At 36.3% G+C, this 20,613-nt stretch overlaps 1 protein-coding gene across 2 annotated transcripts in view; it reads right to left on the bottom strand.

The window, feature by feature from the left end:
* TENM1 (teneurin transmembrane protein 1) overlaps positions 1-20,613 on the bottom strand; it is an 815,747-nt gene that overhangs the window by 283,248 nt on the left and 511,886 nt on the right. For both annotated transcript variants that reach the window (XM_055269101.2, XM_055269106.2), the window contains one exon: positions 7,370-7,522. In XM_055269101.2, the coding sequence (XP_055125076.1) occupies positions 7,370-7,522 (153 nt within the window). The remainder of the gene's footprint in view (positions 1-7,369; positions 7,523-20,613) is intronic.

Below are 20,613 nucleotides of genomic sequence, written 5' to 3' on the forward strand. Positions count from 1 at the left end.
TTAGTTTGGTACCACATAATGAATCTTTATCTACTGACTGGGTCTGTGAAATAAATATCTGCCAAACCTTAAGTAAATTAAAATTTAACCTGTTATTTCAGGTCCACAGTTGGCATTGTATAAAATGTTCCAAGGCATTTATGCCTCAGATAAAGCAAAAAAAAAAAAAAAAAAAAAAAAAGCAAAACACACACACACACCACACAAACATACCCCTCTTCTGGATAGGTCCACAATGAAAGGTGGCTGTAAACGGTACATTTTGCACTGTCATTTAGTTTTCAATTCCCAATAGTACTTGTGGGGGGTGTGTGTGTGTGTGTGTCTTTTGCTTTGTGGAGGAGGCAGAATGGTCGCTGAAAGGAGATCTTAGATGTGAAATATAAGATTTGCCAAGTACTCTTAAGGAAGAGTACAGTATTTGAACTGTATGCATTGAGATTTTTAATCAAGATAGCCATTATTTAAACAAACTGGCTTTGAGAAAGGAACTTTTTTTGAAAAATGAAAGAAAAAGCCCAAGGAAGGGTGCTAACAGTAAGGAGAAACTGGATCACAGTCTCAGCCCTGCCTTTAGTTATGTCTATTGTCTATTGTGCAAGGCAAGTCACGTAACTTTCTTGTGTTTTCCTTTTCAACTATAAAACATGGGTAACACGGCTGGGCGTGGTGGCTCATGCCTGTAATCCCAGCACTTTGGGAGGCCGAGGCGGGCAGATCACCGGAGGTTGGGAGTTCGAGACCAGCCTAACCAACATGGAGAAACCCTGTCTCCACTAAAAAAATTACAAAATTAGCCTGGCATGGTGGCACATGCCTCTAATCCTAGCTACTTGGGAGGCTGAGGCAGGAGAATGACTTGAACCCAGGAGGCAGAAGTTGCGGTGAGCTGAGATTGCGCCATTGCACTCCAGCCTGGGCAACAAGAGCAAAACTCTGTCTCAAAAAAAAAAAAAAAAAAAAAAAAGAAAGAAAGAAAAGGTAACAATAGCTGCCACAGAATAAAACTATTATGTGGATAAAAGACATTAAAGTATTTTACAATTGTAAATGCTAAGTGCAAGCTGTTAGTGTTATATACATGTCAAAACTCCAAACTCATAAGGTAGGAAACTGGGAATTAATTGTTTGAATTGCAACGGAATTCTCTGCAAGTACTTTAAATGGCAAATGTGGTTTTACAAACTTTATAGACATACATTTCAACCTCTTTCCAGGAGTATATCCCTTTCGCAAAAATAGGTCCACTTTTACTTGTATTGGCTCATTATTCTTCCCTAACTGCAGAATTTGAACACGAATGCATAGTGTGTACAGCTGAAAGGGATCTTACAGATAAGTTAGCCTTGTGTTTTGTCAAAGCCTTAGCAGATGCTGAGAGAATAGAGGGCAAATAAAGCAAAGAGGAAGGGAACGGGAGTTTTGCCAGGAATCTGCCCCCTTCCCTCGCCATATCTGGAGAAACTTGGCTGTTATCTGTTTTCTATTTAAATTTGTAATTTCTGGGTAAGATTTAATTTGTAAAAAGGTTTTCATTGCCTGCTAGCCCCGCCTGTTCTCTGCCCCTAGAAAGGGTTGAAAGCCAATTCCCTTATTTTTCAGATGAGAAACTGGAGCCCAGAGAGGTGAGGCTGTAGTCACTATTTGGTCCTGGCTAAAGCGTCTTCACGACAGGCTATAAATTGTGTCATATCAATCAGCTGTATTTTGTTTACATGGTCATATATTCAGCAGACACTGACTAGAAAAATGTCATTTTTTTTCAACTTTGTGGAGATAGATCATGCAGGATGAATTTAAAAGAAATGCCACTTGCCCCCAAGGCCAGGCTTTTGCAAAATTGTAATGGAGATAAAGGCTGCTTTTAGTATTCTTTAGTTCTCTCTTGCCCCACCCATCCTTCTTTGTTCCCAGTGTTCTATTTTGGCAGCCAACCTGCAGGAATTCAGTATCCTCAACTACCCGATAAATTTCATCTTCATCTATATTGCTACTGACAATACAAGACTTTACCTGAGCCCTAATGCTCTTGGAAAACAATTTTGCTTGAGAAATTCCCCAACCTTTTGTTTTCCGAAATTCTCCCACTTTTTTGTGTCCTGGGAAATGGCTTATGTAAAAAAACCATAACAATGACAACAAACAAAAGCCCAAACAAACACATACAAAACACCCTTCCCTAAATGACTTAAAAGTCTCTGTCCCTTCTTTCCCATGATTTCCCTAAGACTCACCTATAATTCCACCCCTGAAAAGACCAAACACAGACTTTTCCCCTATTGCCTGAACCCACTAAAAGGCCATACATAGACCCTCCAATTTCCCGTTCTTTGTCTCATGAATAATTAGTTGAGATTAGAACTGTTTCCCTGAAACTAGCTAGAAACAGAGATACATACTTCTTGTTCAGCTAACTGATACTTCCCCTGATTGCAACGCGATCCCACCAGTAAATCATCTCACATGTAAACCATCTACCCCTTCCTATATAAGACCAAGACAAAACCTCCCTATTGCAATAGCCTGAATAAAATCAATTTTTTTACTTGTTCAGTTTTTCTCTGTGATACTTCCTTATTGAAAACCTTTTCAGAAATTTATATATTTAGTTTATCTTATACTACTACAATAACAGGTGAAAAATATAAAACGTGAAACTCAGTACCTTCTCTCCTAGTCCCAGCTCTTTCTATGTGATCTCAACTTTTCTGGACCTAATTTTCTTAATTTCTAAATAAGGATATTGGATTTGATAATCTTTAAGATTTTAACATTCTAATTTGCTGATAAATTACGTGGGGGTAGTTATTTTTAATTTTATTTATAGACATTACATAACTCAGGTCTAGGAATAAGTCTTTTATTTGTTCATATCCTCTGCTCTGTTTAAAGCAGTTGTTACATAATGTTTACTGGTTGAATAGTTATAGGCCAGGCACAGTGGCTCACATCTGTAATTCCAGCACTTTGGGAGGCCGAGGCAGGTGGATCACTTGAGGTCAGGAGTTTGAGACTAGCCTGGCCAACATGGTGAAACCCCATCTCTACTAAAAATACAAAAATCAGCCGGGTGTGGTGGTGGGCACCCGTAGTCCCAGCTACTCAGGAGGCTGAGGCAGGAGAATCACTTGAACCTGGGAGGCGGAGGTTGCAGTGAGCTGAGATTGCACCGCTGTACTCCAACCTGGGTGACAGAGCAAGACTCCATCTCAAAAAAAAAAAAAAAAAAAAGTTATGACTAGTTTGTAAGTCTCTAATGTAGTGAGGGACTATTTTGGTACAATACTTTCAATTTTATAAATATTTAATACTGACAACTAAGATTTTTCTGGTAGATTACAGCATGTGGTTGTGACTTATATCTGCTTACTGAAATTCTAGAGTGTTCGTAAATTTTTTAGCATACTAAATGTCTATAATCAAATACTCTTTTTCTTTCATTTGGATAACTAAGTGGTGAGAAAATTCTATTTTCTCACGATAAGCAGATATATTATATATATACGTATATATATACGTATATATATATATATATATATATATATATATATATATATATATATAAAACAACTGTTAATGGGAAACCAATTCCAGTAGAATTTGATGTTTCTTTAAAAAGTGCCATTCATCACCGTTCTAACTGGTGTGAGATTGTATCTCACTGTGGTTTTGATTTGCATTTCTCCGATGGCCAGTGATGATGAGCATTTTTGCATGTGTCTTTTGGCTGCATAAATGTCTTCTTTTGAGAAGTGTCTGTTCATATCCTTCACCTACTTTTTGATGGGGTTGTTGGTTTTTTTCTTGTAAATTTGTTTCAGTTCTTTGTAGATTCTGGATATTAGCCCTTTAGAATGGCAATCATTAAAAAGTCAGGAAACAACAGGTGCTGGAGAGGATGTGGAGAAATAGGAACACTTTTACACTCTTGGTGGGACTGTAAACTAGTTCAACCATTGTGGAAGACAGTGTGGTGATTCCTCAAGGATCTAGAACTAGAAATACCATTTGACCCAGCCATCCCATTACTGGGTATATACCCAAAGGATTATAAATCATGCTGCTATAAAGACACATGCACACGTATGTTTACTGCGGCACTATTCACAATAGCAAAGAGTTGGAACCAACCCAAATGTCCATCAGTGATAGACTGGATTAAGAAAATGTGGCACATATACACCATGGAATACTATGCAGCCATAAAAAAGGATGAGTTCATGTCCTTTGTAGGGACATGGATGAAGAAGGAAACCATCATTCTCAGCAAACTATTACAAGGACAAAAAACCAAACACCGCATGTTCTCACTCACAGGTGGGAATTGAACAATGAGAACACTTGGACACAGGAAGGGGAACATCACATGCTGGGCCCTGTCATGGGTTGGGGGGAGGGGGGAGGGATAGCATTAGGAGATATACCTAATGTAAATGACCAGTTAATGGGTGCAGCACACCAACATGGCACATGTATACATATGTAACAAACCTGCACGTTGTGCACATGTACCCTAGAACTTAAAGTATAATAAAAGAAAGTGCCATTCATCATTATCTGATGATGATAGTGATAACAGTTTAAAAATAATAGGTTTTAGATTGGTGAGTAGAGACCAAACTTTAAAGACAGAAAACATTTTAATCTCAAGAAGGTCATCATTCACTGCAAAGTTCATACTGGTTTGAAAGCAGGTTCTATGGCACCTAACGGAATGTCAATGAAATTCAAAAACCTCAAGGTGATTTTCCAATCTTTTGGTCCAATAATAACTGCTGCTAAATTAAGCCATGTGTCAGACACTGTACTATATGCTTTATATCAATTGTTTAATTAACTCCTTACTATGACCATATGAGACAGGTACTATTATTATCACCCTTATTTTACAGATGAGGGCACTGGCTGGGCGAGGTTGTGTCAATTACTTGAGGTTGGAGAGATAATGATGGCACAGTTAGTATTTAAAGCCAGGTCTCTCTGACTCCAGAATCCAGGCTTTGAACCACAGTGCTATGATGCCCAATCTTCTAGGAGAGTAGAGAAAAAAATTTATAAAGAATGGTCTGGTTGTCAGTTTCATATTTTAGTGCATACAGTATCAAGACAAGCTTCTAGAGCTGTATTTATGGGATGTGTCTTATGTAGAAAATCATAAAAGGATACAACTGAACATTTGAAAATATCCTTCTACTGTATTACATCTTCTGCAAGGTTTGGATTAGTATATATATGGCATTAAAAAAAAAGGAGCTATGTTTTTACTTGGTAAGTAATATGCAGTAAAGACCTAGTATAGCAAAACCATGATGTGCAGTTATAGTTAAGGTTTTGTTCAGGCTTCCAGAAAAAGTCAGGTTAAGCTAGCAACTTGGTATATGAGGCATCAACCCATAATGATTTTTCTTAATAAAGTATTTAATTGAAGTCGGTTTGCTCTGTTTGTTGTTATAATTGAGCAGAAACTTATAGGATTTTTCATTTATGAGACTTGTCACAACACATTAAAAATATAGGTGAGTAGAATTTCTCTAAAATCTATCATGAATAGACTCTGGGGCTTTGCTTTCATTGTGTAAAAAGTTTTTTGTGGTCTTCACAGATATTCCATATGAGGATTTTAGTACAGTGTAGAAGTTAAGAGACTGGACTCTGGAATCAGACCACCACTTACTAGCTCTGTGACACTGGGCAAGTTACTTAACCTCTCTGTGCCTCTGTTTCTCATTTGGACAATGGGGACCATAATGTGAACTTCATAATATAATCCATGTAAAGTGTCTGGAACAATTCTTGACACGTGGTAATTTTAAATTAATTTTAGCTATCATCATCAACTTACTTTATGGAAAGGAATCAAAAGAGGTCTGAATTAGAATATAAAATCAAACATACTATAATGACAACTATGTGATGACCTGCTGTCTTGCATGTTTCATTTTCCTCAGACAGATAAATTCTGATTTTTAGTGTGAATGGCAAGAAACCCTAGGCAGATAATACCAAATGATAGCTCTTGTACTTTCAGATATAAGGGGATAAAATAGCAGAAGAGAAGGTAAGGGAGAAAAAGCAGGTAAGGGAGACAAGGAAGAAAAATCTGAGCAGTAAGTGTGGCAGACTTTTTTATCTGCCACCTCTGACCCCTCTACTCTCCTCAGCCACTTTCAGGAGTAACAGTGAAACTGCTGGGAAAGGTCACTCCAGGCTAGAAACAAGTATTTTGAAATGAGAACATAGAGCAAACTGCATCATGAATTGAAAACTAGAGCAAACCATAAAATTTTCCTGAACCCTAAGCATTAATTTTTACTAAAGCATGGATTAAAGTTACCTTTTCAAAAGCAAACAAAAACAAAACCAAACAAAACCCACAAACAACCCCCCCCCCCCACCACACGAAAGGAATTAAAAACACAAGGGAAGAATAGTAACCCAAATAACTACTGTATTAAAAAATGATGTCTTAGTTGCAACTAATGAACCAAAATAAGACTGTGTTACCACCCGTATAAAATCGTAAGCTTCTTGGAGGTAAGGTTTTGGTCATTCAGTCGTTTATTTATGTTTGGTCTCCAAAAGTTACTCAGGATATTGCTGGCTATATATATTATTCTCAATTTCTACCGTTTAAATTGACTTCCTGGAATTTTACATGGCTCAAGTCCCTCTGTACTGAACCCTATTTCAATAAAAATATAAATTTCCAGCTATTTTCACTGCTTGTACATTAAGACTAAGATCATTCAGTGTGAATAAGATGTTGGGAGTGCTGGTACTGTGACATTTATTATAAATAAGTCAGGTAGTTCAAGCTCATGTTGGTTAAACTTAACGGTTCAGGACTCAAAGTGATTTTTTTCTTTCTCCCAACTAGGAAGAATTCACGTTCCCGAACTAGAAAAAAATCATGTTATCCAACTTTGACATAAACATTCACCTTTACATTAAGCAGAAAAAGCTTTTTCGTATTACAAACAGAAGAAATTTCCATATACCCTTTGTAAAATGTTATATATAAATGCTGGGCTTGGACACAGAGAACTTAATCAAAATCCCACGTTGCTTCAGGGTAGTTATATGCGAAATGCAATTTCCATTGTATTGAAGCCTCCGTTCTGTAAATATTTATCTATTTTCAAAATTGCCAACATATTTGAAAACTTTAATTGGTTTATACTCAAGGCACTGGAGACAAGGAAAATTTGCTTTCACAAGATATTTACATGCATTTATTCTGTCCACGTAGAGGACTTCTTTCAAGTGATCACGAAATTTAATGTGAAGTGAAACCATCCCAGCTACAGTTCTAATGATCAAATTAGAAGAAAAGTAATCAACAATCAATCAATCATTTTGATCACTGTACCTTTTTTCTCTGATTTATCAGAAACTTTTCCTCCAATTGGAGAGTAAGTAGTGTCCATGGACTCGGTCCCCCTGTTCCCTTTGCTAACTCCATTTGCATACAGCTCTCCTTCAACTGGTTGCAACTGCCAAGTCAGGCCGAACAAATGTACTGCTGCAAGAGAACAAGCCATACATTAATTTATTCCAGACTCACTGAGAAAATCTCCAAGCCAGGTATCCCTTTGCACCTAAAAATGTTACAGACAGTTTTCTTTTAGTTAGGCCAAGTAACTGGGAGTTTATACCTATACATCATACATGTAGCTACTTACATGCTACGACACACATATAAGTGTTAACAGCTGTTAAAGTAGCTGTTAACATTTTGAGGCTAAAGCAGTCCCAATGACAGGATTAGAAATTGGAATCAACTGTAGTACAATTAGACTTAACTTCTCACTGCTGTGACCCTTTCCTTTTCCATTTCCCTTAGTCATGTAACACTAGTTTCCATATGGAAACTACTACAGAGTAATGGTGGACAGACTATCATGAGAACATGGAAGACCTTCTCTATGGCTTTAATTCAATTCAGTTCAGCAAATATTTCCTGAATGCCTAGTATGAATAAAGCCCTATGATAGTTGCTGCAGGTGTTAAAATGTAGATGCTTATTAGGGTGGGATTTGGTAGTAATACCAGGATAAAATAATATTATGCAGAATGATTGACATAAGACATGTTTAAACTGCTATCAGAAGATTAAAAAGTACCCAGTGTTGGTCACTGTGCAGGGAGATGGGCACTCTCATACACTCCTGATGAGAGTATAAAAATACAGTGACTTTTTTGGAGGGCAATGTGGCACCATTTATTAAATGAACTTAAAATCTGATTTACCCTTTGAGCTAACAATTTAATTTCTGTGAATTAACTATGAATGTTGCCAAAGTACAATGCTGTCTATTGTAACATCTGAAAATAATATTAGAAAGTTATAATCAATCTAAATATTCATCAAGAGGGGATTAATCCAATAGCTGATGAGATAGTAAATAATACAAGATTATGTGGCTGCTAAAAATCATGTTGCAGAAGACCATGCAATGGCATGGGAAATATTCATAAGGTATCAAATGAAAAATATTAGGCTACTAAAAATTATAAATAGTGTGATCTGAAGTGTGTGTGTTTGTGTATGTGTGCACATGTTCATGTCTGGAGAAAAAAGGTTTGGAAGAATATACAGCAACATGTTAACAGCATGGGAAGCTTACAGAGAATTTTTATTTTTTTCGTTATGATTTCTGTGTTTTCCATATTTTTTACAATGAACATGTGTAACGTTTGCCATCTGTGAAAAAGAAAGCTTTTGGTTTAAAGGAACAGGAGGTTAAAATAGGTTGGGTTGATCAAGAATAATTTTTGAAGGAAATGGGAGTAGATATAGACCTTGAAGGATGTGTAGGGCTTTGACAGGTAATAACAATTGGTGGGGAGAAGGGACAGGGCTGAACAAAATATGACTTTGTAAAGTACATGATGTATCTGAGGCAAAAGAAGTTGCTGGGGTTCACTGGAGCTTAGCTATGTGCTGGTGCTAGTGGAAGTTAAGGCCAGAAAGGAAGATTAGAGCCATATTGTGGAGGACACTGAGTGCCACACTTATACATTTGGATTCAACTTATTAGACAACGGAGAGGCATTTCTATTTTTTGAGAGGTTGAGTGATATGATCAGAATTTTTAGGAGTATTAATTTGATAGTGGGGAGCACTGAAGGTTTTTAGGCAAATAACTGATATAATAAAAACATCCTTTGCAGAAAGATAAATCCAGTAGTAGTATGGAGAAGAATGAATTGGAGACCTAAAGATTTGACAAATAAATCAATTGGGACGGCATTGCAATAATCTAGGAAAGAAGTAATTAGTGCCCCAATTAGAGTAGTGTCACAGGAGTGTCTCAGTTATTTGCAGTGGGATGCAAAGAAGGGGATTTCTTAAGGAGAAATTGCATAAATGGCATTTCAGGATTTGGTAACAGGTTCTCTCTCTCTCTCTGTCTCTCCCTCTCTCTCTCTCTGTCTCTGTGTGTGTTTGTATACACATTCATGCATGTGTATAGGTGTGCTGAGGGAGGGCGTAGAAAAAAGTGAGGGAAAGGAGGGAGGAATCCAAAATGGTTAAGGTTTTGAGTCTAACTGATACAATGGTGGAACCATTAATAGAGTTAGAGAATTTTTTATTAGCCTAGCACTTGCTACAAATAGTTGGTACTGGATTTGTGTTTTGTTGATTGATGACTATTTGAATATGTGGCTTGAGACAGGATGAGAAGATGCAAGGAATGCAATGAATTCAGCCTTTGGGGCTGTTGGGTTTCTGGGACTGATGGGCCCTCCACATAGTGAATGCTAACTATAGGAGGTTTGAAGTTCTGGAGGATATTAGAGCTAGAAAAAGAATGAAAAATCATATATGCACAGAGGCAATAGCTGAAGTTGTGAGAGTGAATGAAGTCACTGAAGGGAGAGAATGTTAGGAGAAAACAGTGCCTAGGGCAAAAAGCTGGAGAAACCTCTTGTTTGTTTTCTCATTGCATTTTTCAACATCAACCAAATCCTACCAAAAGGCCAAAAGAAAAAAAAAAAAAAAGGGTGAATCTGCTCATAAGCCATTTCATATTTCTCTTTGTGTTCCTAGGTGAACTGAAAGGGGCTAATTAGTAAGTGTAACACTCATGTATAGTATTTGAGTTAGTGACCGAGAACAGAGAAGGATAGCCTATTTAAAAATCATTCATCCACTTTTAGTTGGAGCTAAAGAGATTTCTAACACCTACTTCCTAATTTATCCTTAAAACTTTTAAGCATTTAATTGGTTTCTACCCTTTTCTTTGGATTAAGGCCAGTGCTGCCTGATGAATTTCTCTTGCAATTATTGGAAATAATTTTAACTCAAAGGATAGTGGTTCTGAGTAAGGTATGGTATGGCACTTTAATAAAGCTATATTAGTGACATCCTTGAGATTTCCTTGCCAATGGACTCTAAGTTTGGTTTAACACACCTGTTCCAATTAGAGGTATTTTTCAGTTTTACAGAAAATTTGGTTTACTCTGCCTCCCAAATAATTTGAATATGATGGATAGTAGGAGCTATATTGAAAATGTGTTTCATTCCCTTGGTTCAATTACTTTTGTGAAATTAGACGGACCATATGTAACAAAAGGCATAGTAGTTCTCATTTAGAAGACTAAAGGGGCTATTTTATATACTTTAAGTTGAGCCAGTTTCCTGGCGGCACTTGAAAATGCGAGAAAATGCCTGTGGTGAGATTCACTTCAAAATATATAAGGTAAGGATTAATTTTTCACCATCAAATGAAATGGACTGCTTCCAGCCAATCAAGACAGATAAAGAGGTATGGGCACATTTAGTAGAACACTCTTTGAGAGCAGTGAAGGTTTGTAATTTTTCGAACTTACTATATCTTTCCCAGGGAACAAGCTGTAATATATATTTGTGTGAATATATAATGAAAGTTAATTATTTGCTACAGACCACAGACAGGTATCATGGCAAAGCTACTGGCCTTTTATTTCTTCCAAACATAGGTACTGGCCAACCAAAATGGCTATCAGATATAAACAACTGATATAGTCTAACCAGTACACACTGGCTGAATGGCAGCTTTAGATACAGTATAAAGACAGCTTCCTTAGTTTCTAGTGGATTCCCATCCAGATTTATGCTATGTGTTTAGAGCCACACTGTTTAGGTGAGTCCCCCAAACCCAAGAATAGACATTATAAGCCAATTGGCTAGAATAAGGGTAAAATTAGTAATGAACAAACAGGGCAATATTAAGCATATTCACATGTTGATTCAACAAATACTTTTTTGAGTGCCTACTTTATACCAGGCACTGTTTTTTTTTCTGAGTTTACAACAGCAAAAAGATAAGAAAACCTCTACCCTCCCAGAACTTACATGAGAGGGTAGTGGGTTAAGACAGGCAAATAAAAAATACATGATATAAAATATAAGATAGAATATAACGTTATGGGAACAAACCAAAAAACAACAAATAAACAAGATAACGTTGGGTAGTTATAAGTGCTATGAAGGTAAAAATAGGTAAGGGTGGTCAGAGAAGGCCTCTTGGAGGAGGTAACATTTGAATCAAGTTTAGAATGAAGTGAAGCCATTGTGAATATCTAGTGGAAGAACCTTCTAGGCAGACAAAACAGAATTTATAGAAAGCCCTGAAGTCTTACATGAAGTGTGTGAGAAATACTAAGGAGCCCAGTGTGAGCTCAGTCAGAAAGGCAAAGAGTGGTAGGAACACTCATACACATAAGTACTGGACCCATAATCTTGTTACCTCAGTACGCTAGCCAACTTTGCAAGCTGGTCACCAACAAATAAGAATTAGAAAGTAATAAACCTAAAATCTCACATACCAGAATATATACCTCCAAATGAGCACTGCTGGTTAAAGTAGATGTAATATAAGTACTCTTGACTGTAAGCAAGGTCAAAGTTACTGTTCCCTAAGACATATATAAAATATATATATATATACACACACTCAATGAATGGAGATGGAAGCTACCCAGATCTCTGAGGAAGTACCCATCCTGTTATTTGCATTTCACTGAAATTCAATGGTTGGACAGAATGTTTATGTCTATTCAAATATTCCAGGAATGGTGTAGTTTCAGAAGATTATAAATGGCAGTCCCTAACGCTCTTATAGCAAATGTTCCCTGGTGCTGAGCCCTGTACATTTTACAATTATTCTCCTTCCTTTTCTATCCAATTGCAAAGAGCTGTGCTCTAAAATTATAAATTCATCACAAAGTTCAGGTAATGAATGGATTGTCTTGGCTCTCCTCAATTCCAAATTCAATCAAGCACCTTGGAACTCAAGGCAGGCTGACTCCATGTACAGAAGCTCTTAACTTACACATTTCTGTAGCAACCTCCAAGTCTTTCTGCAGTTTTCTCTCTGCATACTGTTAGAATGTTGGACTTTGTTTCTCATAAATAAGACTGGTGGTCTCTAGCAACATTTATAATCAATAATCCTTTCCCATCCCACTCTCTTTCAAGAGGCAATCATTGACTCAAAAAAAAAAAATCCCGCAGGAATGCGTCAGAAGTAAATGTGAGAAATACATGCTGAATGACTTAGGCCTATGCTATCCAATATGGTAGCCACTCATCACATGTGTCTGTTGCACACTTGAAATGTGGCTAGTCAGAGTTGAAGACTTGGTATAAAAGAAAAAATATAAAAGATCACATTAATATTTTTATATTATTTACACATTGAAATGATAATATTCTGGCTATATCAGGTTAAATAAAATATTTATTTAAATTAATTTCACCTGTTTCTTCTTACTTTTTTAATACGGCTACCATAAAACTTTAAATTACATATATGGTTCACAATGTATTTCTGTTGAGCAGTGATGATCTTGGACTACCTACAACATTTCACAAAGAGATACGATGTTTTTCTTTTAGTACCCTATCATAGATACATGTCTGTCTCATCATTATTAAGCACTCCAAAGACAGGAACAATGCCTTCTGCATTTTTCTGTTCCTGGTACCTAACTCTGTGATTGGTAGTCAGGAAGTACTCTTCATTGCTGATAGGAGTGTAAAGTGGTAAAGTGGCTTTGGAAGACAATGTTGATATCTATCACTATTTAAATTGAGAATATTCCTTGACCAAGGAATTCTACTTCTAGGAGTCTGTACTAAAGAAATAATCACATGTGGGGCATAAAGGGGCAGGTGCAAGGAAATTCACTATTGCATTGTTAATATATTGACTTTATTAATGTAGTTAAAAATTAGAACAACCAATATACCCATCTATGGAAGAGTGGTACACCCATATTATGAAATCCTTTTTAAGAATTAAAAGGACTGATACTGAGAAATTATCAGATTGAAGGAAACTAAGGAGACATGATGACTAAATACAATATGGGGATCTAGAAAGAATCCTGTAACAGAAAAGACTGTGGAAAAACTGGAGAACTCTGAATTAAAGTCTAAGTTTAGTTAATAGCCTCATACCAATGTTAATGTCTTAGCTTTAGTAATTGTACTATGTGCAAGATGCTAATATTGGGAGAAGCTCAGTGACAGGAATACAGTGATTCTGTGCTATATTTGTAACTTTTCTGTAAGTCTAAAATTATTTCAAAATAAAAAGCCAAAAAGAGAGAGAAAAAGGACTGATCAAGTGATATGCTGGAGCTGGCTTATACTGGTTTACAAAAGCCAACTGTGCACATCTCTTCCCAATTCCACCACCAATGACTTTATATTGGCAGTTGAAATTGACCATGGAAGGTGTATTTACATCCTGGGAATTCGCAACTGTGGCAGATCAAGGCTTTTTGGGCCAGAGAGCTTGTTGTTAAACATTTATCGACACATCACTGGATGATCTGTATGTACTGAAATGAAACAAGCTCTAAGATTTTATGAAAAATATTGTAGAACAATGCATATTCTATGATCTGGTTTAAGTAGAAAATATGTATTTATATATATATATATTTTTAAATGCGTAGAAAGAGACCTGAAAAATGAATACCAAACTATTGATGTTTAGAGTAGGGAGCTGTGAAAACCAAAAGGATACTTTGACATTTTCATAGTATTGTTAGAATCTTTTACAATGATAATGTATTCATGTATTATTATATAATTTTAAAATACCAGATGCTCAACAAACCTTTGTTAAGCTGAATGGTTTCATTGTTTTATTCTATCTCTTTTATTGCTGTTTTCTGTCTAAAATTGGACTTTTCAAAACATTTCAAAGCAGCAGAACCATTCAGCAATTAAATATGAACAGTTCCCAGACACATAAAACAGATAAACAGAATTCGATTGAAAGGGATTGGCTGTCCAAAAGATCCAAATAATATAGTTTTAAATCTAGTGGCCTAAAAAATTATCTTCAAAATATCTGAATAAGGAAAATTTGGGTGTTGGGAAGAATTCCTTTTAGGTATTTAAATTTATTGAAATATCTTTATAGTGCTACTGTCAGGAGACAGGACCCCTTTTCATGTTATTATATATGTTTTGGGGTTTTGTGTCCACTCTCTTACAGGTAATTTTTGAATACACCTAACAATAAATAGGGCTTTGATAATAAATATACAAGTTAACCTTAAAATTATAAGACTTTTAAGGCAAATGTAACTTTGCTTTCAAGGAATTCATCTTGCACCTTAAAATGCAAAGATATTCAGCTAGGGGTGTTATATTTATTTGTCGCAAGAATTTTGGGGTATTATTTTCTAAATCCACTAAATAAACCTATTTAGAAAGTTTGAAATCTATCTTACAAATAAAGTCCTGACCATTATGGATCATGTCCTGCTTCACAGCATGCCAAGACAAAAGCATATAATATTTTCCAAGATACTTTGTTTTCCCTTTTTGTCAGCATTCTCCCCCTACTAGTTCCCTTCATGTTCCTTCAGGCTAGGGAATGCTACAGCTTTTGTACTTTACTTCCAAGGCTTGTCAAAACTACAGATCTGCTTGTATGTTGGACAGTTCCCTTCCTGAAATATATACGAAGTACATTACCCAGATGGTGACCCCTGATGACTTCAGGCTTTCAACTAACTCCCGTGGGAAGCAATTTCACCAGACCGATACTTCAGTGGCCATGATGTGAGACTAGATGCTTCTGCAATAAGGAATATCACTGCAAAAATAAATGCTACTTGAATTAAATGCAGTGACTGCCAACATTACAGAAACCAGGTTATCTTCCCATCTTAAAATAAATCCCATTTTTATTACATTAAACATCAAATTGGCATATGAGTGAACTATAGCCTTTTGATAAATTACCTTCAGATCTGAGTTTTATCCTGATAATAACCATATTACATGCAGGATTGAAAACTATTAGTTTTCACAGAAGCATTTTTCAAGAACTAAATTAAAGAAGTAATGCATGTTTATTTATGGTATCTACTATTGCCTCAGCAGTTTCATTCAACTTTTCTCTTTTTTTCCTAGGGCTATACATATACATTTTATACTAAAAATATTATTTGTGCTTGTACTACATCATGAACATAAATAAAACACACTTAAATGTTTCTTTTCAAAGCTATTTAAATGTAGTCAATATGGTTTTGAGGTCTCTTTCAAACATTTTTGAAAACCCAAAAAGCTGCTGTGTTGTATATAGGTAGAATTCCCTTTGAAAGAAAGAACTTCACTAATTAAAAGAAAAAAAAGAAAAGTATTTTAACTTGAACTGTTTTACAAAACACATTTTGCAAGTCTGCCATGATGAAACATTAAAATTAAATGCCAGTTAAGAAAAGATTGAGACAGTATAACACAGCAATGAGGACACCTTTTCTGTTGCTCCACGTGTTTGAATCCCTACTTTTCCTCTCCTAAGTGAAATGAATTATTCTCTATTGTAGCATGCTTTTTTTTTTTTTTTTTGCCTTAGTATGGTGCTAGTTTTATCCAATACTCACGATGGAAAAGATCCTATCAGAGTAATAAATCATTTTAATATCCCAGTTCTGTATTATATTATCTTAAAACTTTCATTTACTACGTATTTTATATTTTCCATTCCAAGACTACAGCAATATTTATAAATAACATGTCTAGTTAGGTACCTTATCACAAGTTTAATATATGATCTCCATTTGCAGTTGCATTACGGGCCCATCTGTGTATTCCTTATCAGACACGCACAATTATTTAGTGGTTTCATCTCAAGTCACAGCACCAATAAGTGCTCTCCATAACTCAAATCTTATTTATTTTTGTATTATTATTTGCTTTGTGGAGTCAGGAAGAATAAGCAGCATAATGATGGGATAAATTTAAAAAACAGTTTAATGAATAATGTAGCAAAAATATAAATTTAGACAGGAATCAGTACTTTTAATTCTTCTTTAAAATTTTATTTTCTATTTTACTTCATTTTCTGCTCAACTAATTCTCCCTTTCTCTACGGTCCAAATCACTGCCAATCACTTCTTCATTATTGATGATGGGAGTTTCTTAGATTCCTAAATATTCTCCTACTCTCTTTCCTGGTTTGAGTACTTATTGGCGATAGTAACCAGGTTCTTTTAAAAAGACCCAAATAAAACTTGTGACTATAGAGAGTAAGAAATAGACATACACAGCTATCTCTTCCTCTTACCCATCTGACTTGTATATTATTTAAATTTTTAAAATGGAAATGTATTCATTGATTTATATCCGCAACCTCTGGTAGCTGATACTTTGAAACTCACTTTTCTGAGTTAGCATCATGTAATCATAGCTATAAATACGTGGTATGTGTCCTTCTGCAAACTTTTAGATATTGGAATTTTAAAAACTCTGTCATTAATTATTATTCACGGTTAACATTAAGGAGCAGGGCTTATAAAAGGCTGGGAAGACAGGATATGATAGAGAAGATGGAAAACGATGAGTGGTGAAAAACTATGAAACCTTCTTATCTGTCTTATAAGATGTGAACAGATGAGGAGGTAGAGAGAGTGAAGTGGTGATTATAAGGACCCAGTTTGTTCTGGGTTTTCTGAAGTGACACCATGACAGTGTTCTTCTGAAAGAGTCACCAATGTATTATTAAAATGAGGTTGATTCATGATCTGGATCCTCAAGTCTTCTCCTTTCATGCAGTAATTATTTGTTGGCTGGCTCCTATGTATTAGACATTGTCTAGTTGCTGAGGATACAACACTTACTGTTTGGTTGCAAAAAGAACTGGCCCTGTTGGGGATTTCACTCTGTGGAAAGGGAGGCAGTTGTCATATGGTATAATAAAGAGCAGGGACTCTGGAGCCAAGGTTTCTTGGTTCAAATCTCAACTCTGCTGCTAACTAGTGTGTGTAATAATCTTGGGTAAGTTATTCTCTGCCTCTCAGTATCTTCACCATAAAATGTGCGCAATAACAACATCTCCATAAGGTTGTTGTGGACACTAAATGAGTCAGTATATGTAAAGTACCTAGAAAAAAATGCCTGGCACATACTAAATGCCCAATAAAGGTTAGCAATCATTATTAAGCCTGGTTAATTGATCCCTTTACAAAACCATCCTGGAAGTGGAGAAAGGCAGAAAGTCATTGACTCATTGAATTCTCTACTTTCCTGCCCCAGGAGATGATTGCGTAGTTGTGATTCTCTGAAGAGAGTAATATAAAGGGACTCCGGTCTTTGAGAGAACTTCAGCTGCCATCTTCACACAGCTGTAGAGTTAAAACAAAAACCTCACCTAATTCCCTGATTCCAAATCCTTGACTTAATATACAACAGACATACTTTTATGTTCCCATCCCCATCAACATCCCCCAAAGCTGCAAATTTCTTTAATTTCCTTTCCTCTATCATCAGGGCACTGGGGATCTGGAAGTTGTAGGTTTTGGGTTTTCTTGGTAAAAGGATTCCAGAAATTAGAGCATCCCTAAGATTTTAAAAGGTATCATCATTTCTTAGTAGAGTACACTTTTTATAAAGGTTAGCATAAAGGAGTTAGAGTCTCATTTTATGAATAATAACTGATAATTCTCACATAGCTATATAGTATGAAATGGGTCCCAAGAAAACTTTCAGCTGAGTTACCCAGCACAAGTATGCAATCCTGGGTGACGGATTCTACTCTATCAAATTGATCTGCACAAGTAGGGGAATCTGTCTGCAACAGTAAAATCATGCTATGTTAGAGCTCAAAAAGACCACAGAGTAATCCAGTATAGTTTAGAAAGGAGGGGACCAGTACATTTAAAGTGAAGAAGCCTGGAAAACACTACCTCAGCTGGGTTATCATCAATGATAGCATGTACATTATGGCACAGACACCTGATATGATGCAATGATAATGGCACCTCTGTGGTCTTCCTCTCCAAAAGCATACCGCCAGTTTAAACATAAGCACAACATCAGCAAAATCCAAATTGAAGGACATTAAAAAAACAACCTAGCCATTGCTACTCAAAATCGTCAATGTCATCTAGGTCAGAAAACTGTTATAGACCATGGGAAGATAGGAAAACATGACATGATGTTAATATCCTATTTTGAATTGGATCCTTGAAAAGAATAACTGGTGACATCTAAATGAAGTGTCAAATGCAGTTAACAGTAATTATTGATGTTCATTTCCTAGTTGTGACAAATGTACCATGGTGATATAGGACGTTGACAATAGAAGAAACTATGACAGCCTTTTGTACTATCTAAAAAAAATAGAAACTAAATGAGGAGTATATGGTAATTCTCTGTACTATCTTTGCAACTTTTATGTAAGTCTAAAAGCGTTCTACAATTAAAAGGATATTTTGGAAAGAACACACCACACACAAACCATTTGCCTCAATCTCCTCATTTTACAGAAGAGGAAAATAACACCTAGAGAAAGGAAATGCTTTGCACCTAGGACACAGAGAGCTGGCACTAGGACCCTATTTTTCTACCTCAGTCTTGTTTCACCCAACCACACTGATTCAGTCTTAGTTAAGGCCAAGAAAATATGTAATCCATTTCTTCTTTTCAATGACATTTAGTACTGAAGTAATTTGACTGGAATATTGGACTAATGAGGCCAATGTTATAGGTTAAGATTTTATTCCAACCAGTTACTTTTTCATAGGGAAAAATTCCACTATTTGTCATAGCCTGATTATTCAAGCTATTTTTTCCATCAATCACAGGTAAGTACATAAGAGAGAAATGGGAACTCTGTAAAAACCCTCCAATTCAAAATACATGTACATCTGCAAAATCTTTTTATAATGACACTTAAATTTTATTGAATTACTGGGTCACATGTAGCTGAAGTAAAATACACTGTATATATTTTCTACTGGTTCTACAATCCTTTCTCTTGTTTACTTCAATCTTCTTAGCATTTTTGTTAAAACGGATCACTTTGTTTTCCTAAGCTTTGCTCACTATTTTTGAAAAAGATGCAAGTTTCTCTTTAAAGAAAAGGTAGGCAGTGGGAAGTTAACTCAATTTCATATCACCCCTGAAAAGGAGTCAAAATTTTTTCTTACTGTTTTCTGAAATGCTTTACCATGATATCAATAGATGTGGGAAAATAATACGGCAGTATTTTAGTTTCATTATTTTTGTATGGTTTGAAACTGTAATTTTGGATTTTAAACAATGTTAAAATATGCAGTTTATGTTAAAATCTTTAACATATAAAATTTCTTATAAATCAATATCAATTTCTATTGAAATGCACCTTTCAATAGAAACATGGACAAAAGACATCAATAGGCAATTCACAAAAAAGAAATGCAAATTAACAGAGACAATTTAAAATATTCAACTATAGCAGTAATTTTAAAATGCAAATTAGAGGAGTGATGTCAACAATATGGCAGAATAGGCATTTCCAGTGCTTGCTCCCTCATGGAAACATCGATTTGAACAATCATTCAGGCTAAAAAATTCCTTCACAAGTGCTAAGGAATTCAGGTGAGAGATTACAGTATCTGGTGGAGCACAGACATAAAAAAAGATGCATTGAAGAGGGTAAGAAGAATAGTTTAGCATTACCTGCAATACTACTCTCCCAGGCTTACACAGCACAGTGTGGAGAGAAATACCTTCCATGTGGCAGAAGAGAGTGAAGTGAACACCTAACTTCGCTGTAGAACCCAGCACCATGCCCACCCCAGGGAACCCTGGTGCCAGGCTGGCACCCAATGACCAAGCTTACAGGCCTACCCTAGTGATAGGCAAGGCCTCAAGGCCTGAGACTCCAGGCTGGTCCACATAGACCCAAACTCCAGGCCAACCACTAAACATGGCTGGTCCCTGTGGCTCCAGGCTTTAGGCTAGCTCCAATGGACTCAGGCTCCCACCCCAGTATCAGGCTGGTTCTCATGGATCTGACCTTTAGTAAAGCCACTGCCAACCCAAGATCCAAACTCATCATAGCACAAGGATGGCCCTTATAGCCCTAAGCTGCATTCATTCTTCATGGCCCAATGGGTTTAGGCCTACCCTAGGGCCAGGCCATCTTCCATGGCCCCAGGTACCAGTCTGGCACTGGTGAACCCAAGCTCCAGGCTCAACCATCATTACTTACCCAGGAACCGAGGTGCCATTACTGACCCATGCACCAGGCTTACCAGCCCAAGGATTTCAGCAAAGCCAACCCAGAGACCTTCCCTGCTGGCCCACACAGAATCCCTAGACAAGCTGAG

The sequence above is a fragment of the Symphalangus syndactylus genome, chromosome X (genome assembly GCF_028878055.3).
Source record: "Symphalangus syndactylus isolate Jambi chromosome X, NHGRI_mSymSyn1-v2.1_pri, whole genome shotgun sequence".
Lineage (NCBI taxonomy): Eukaryota > Metazoa > Chordata > Mammalia > Primates > Hylobatidae > Symphalangus > Symphalangus syndactylus.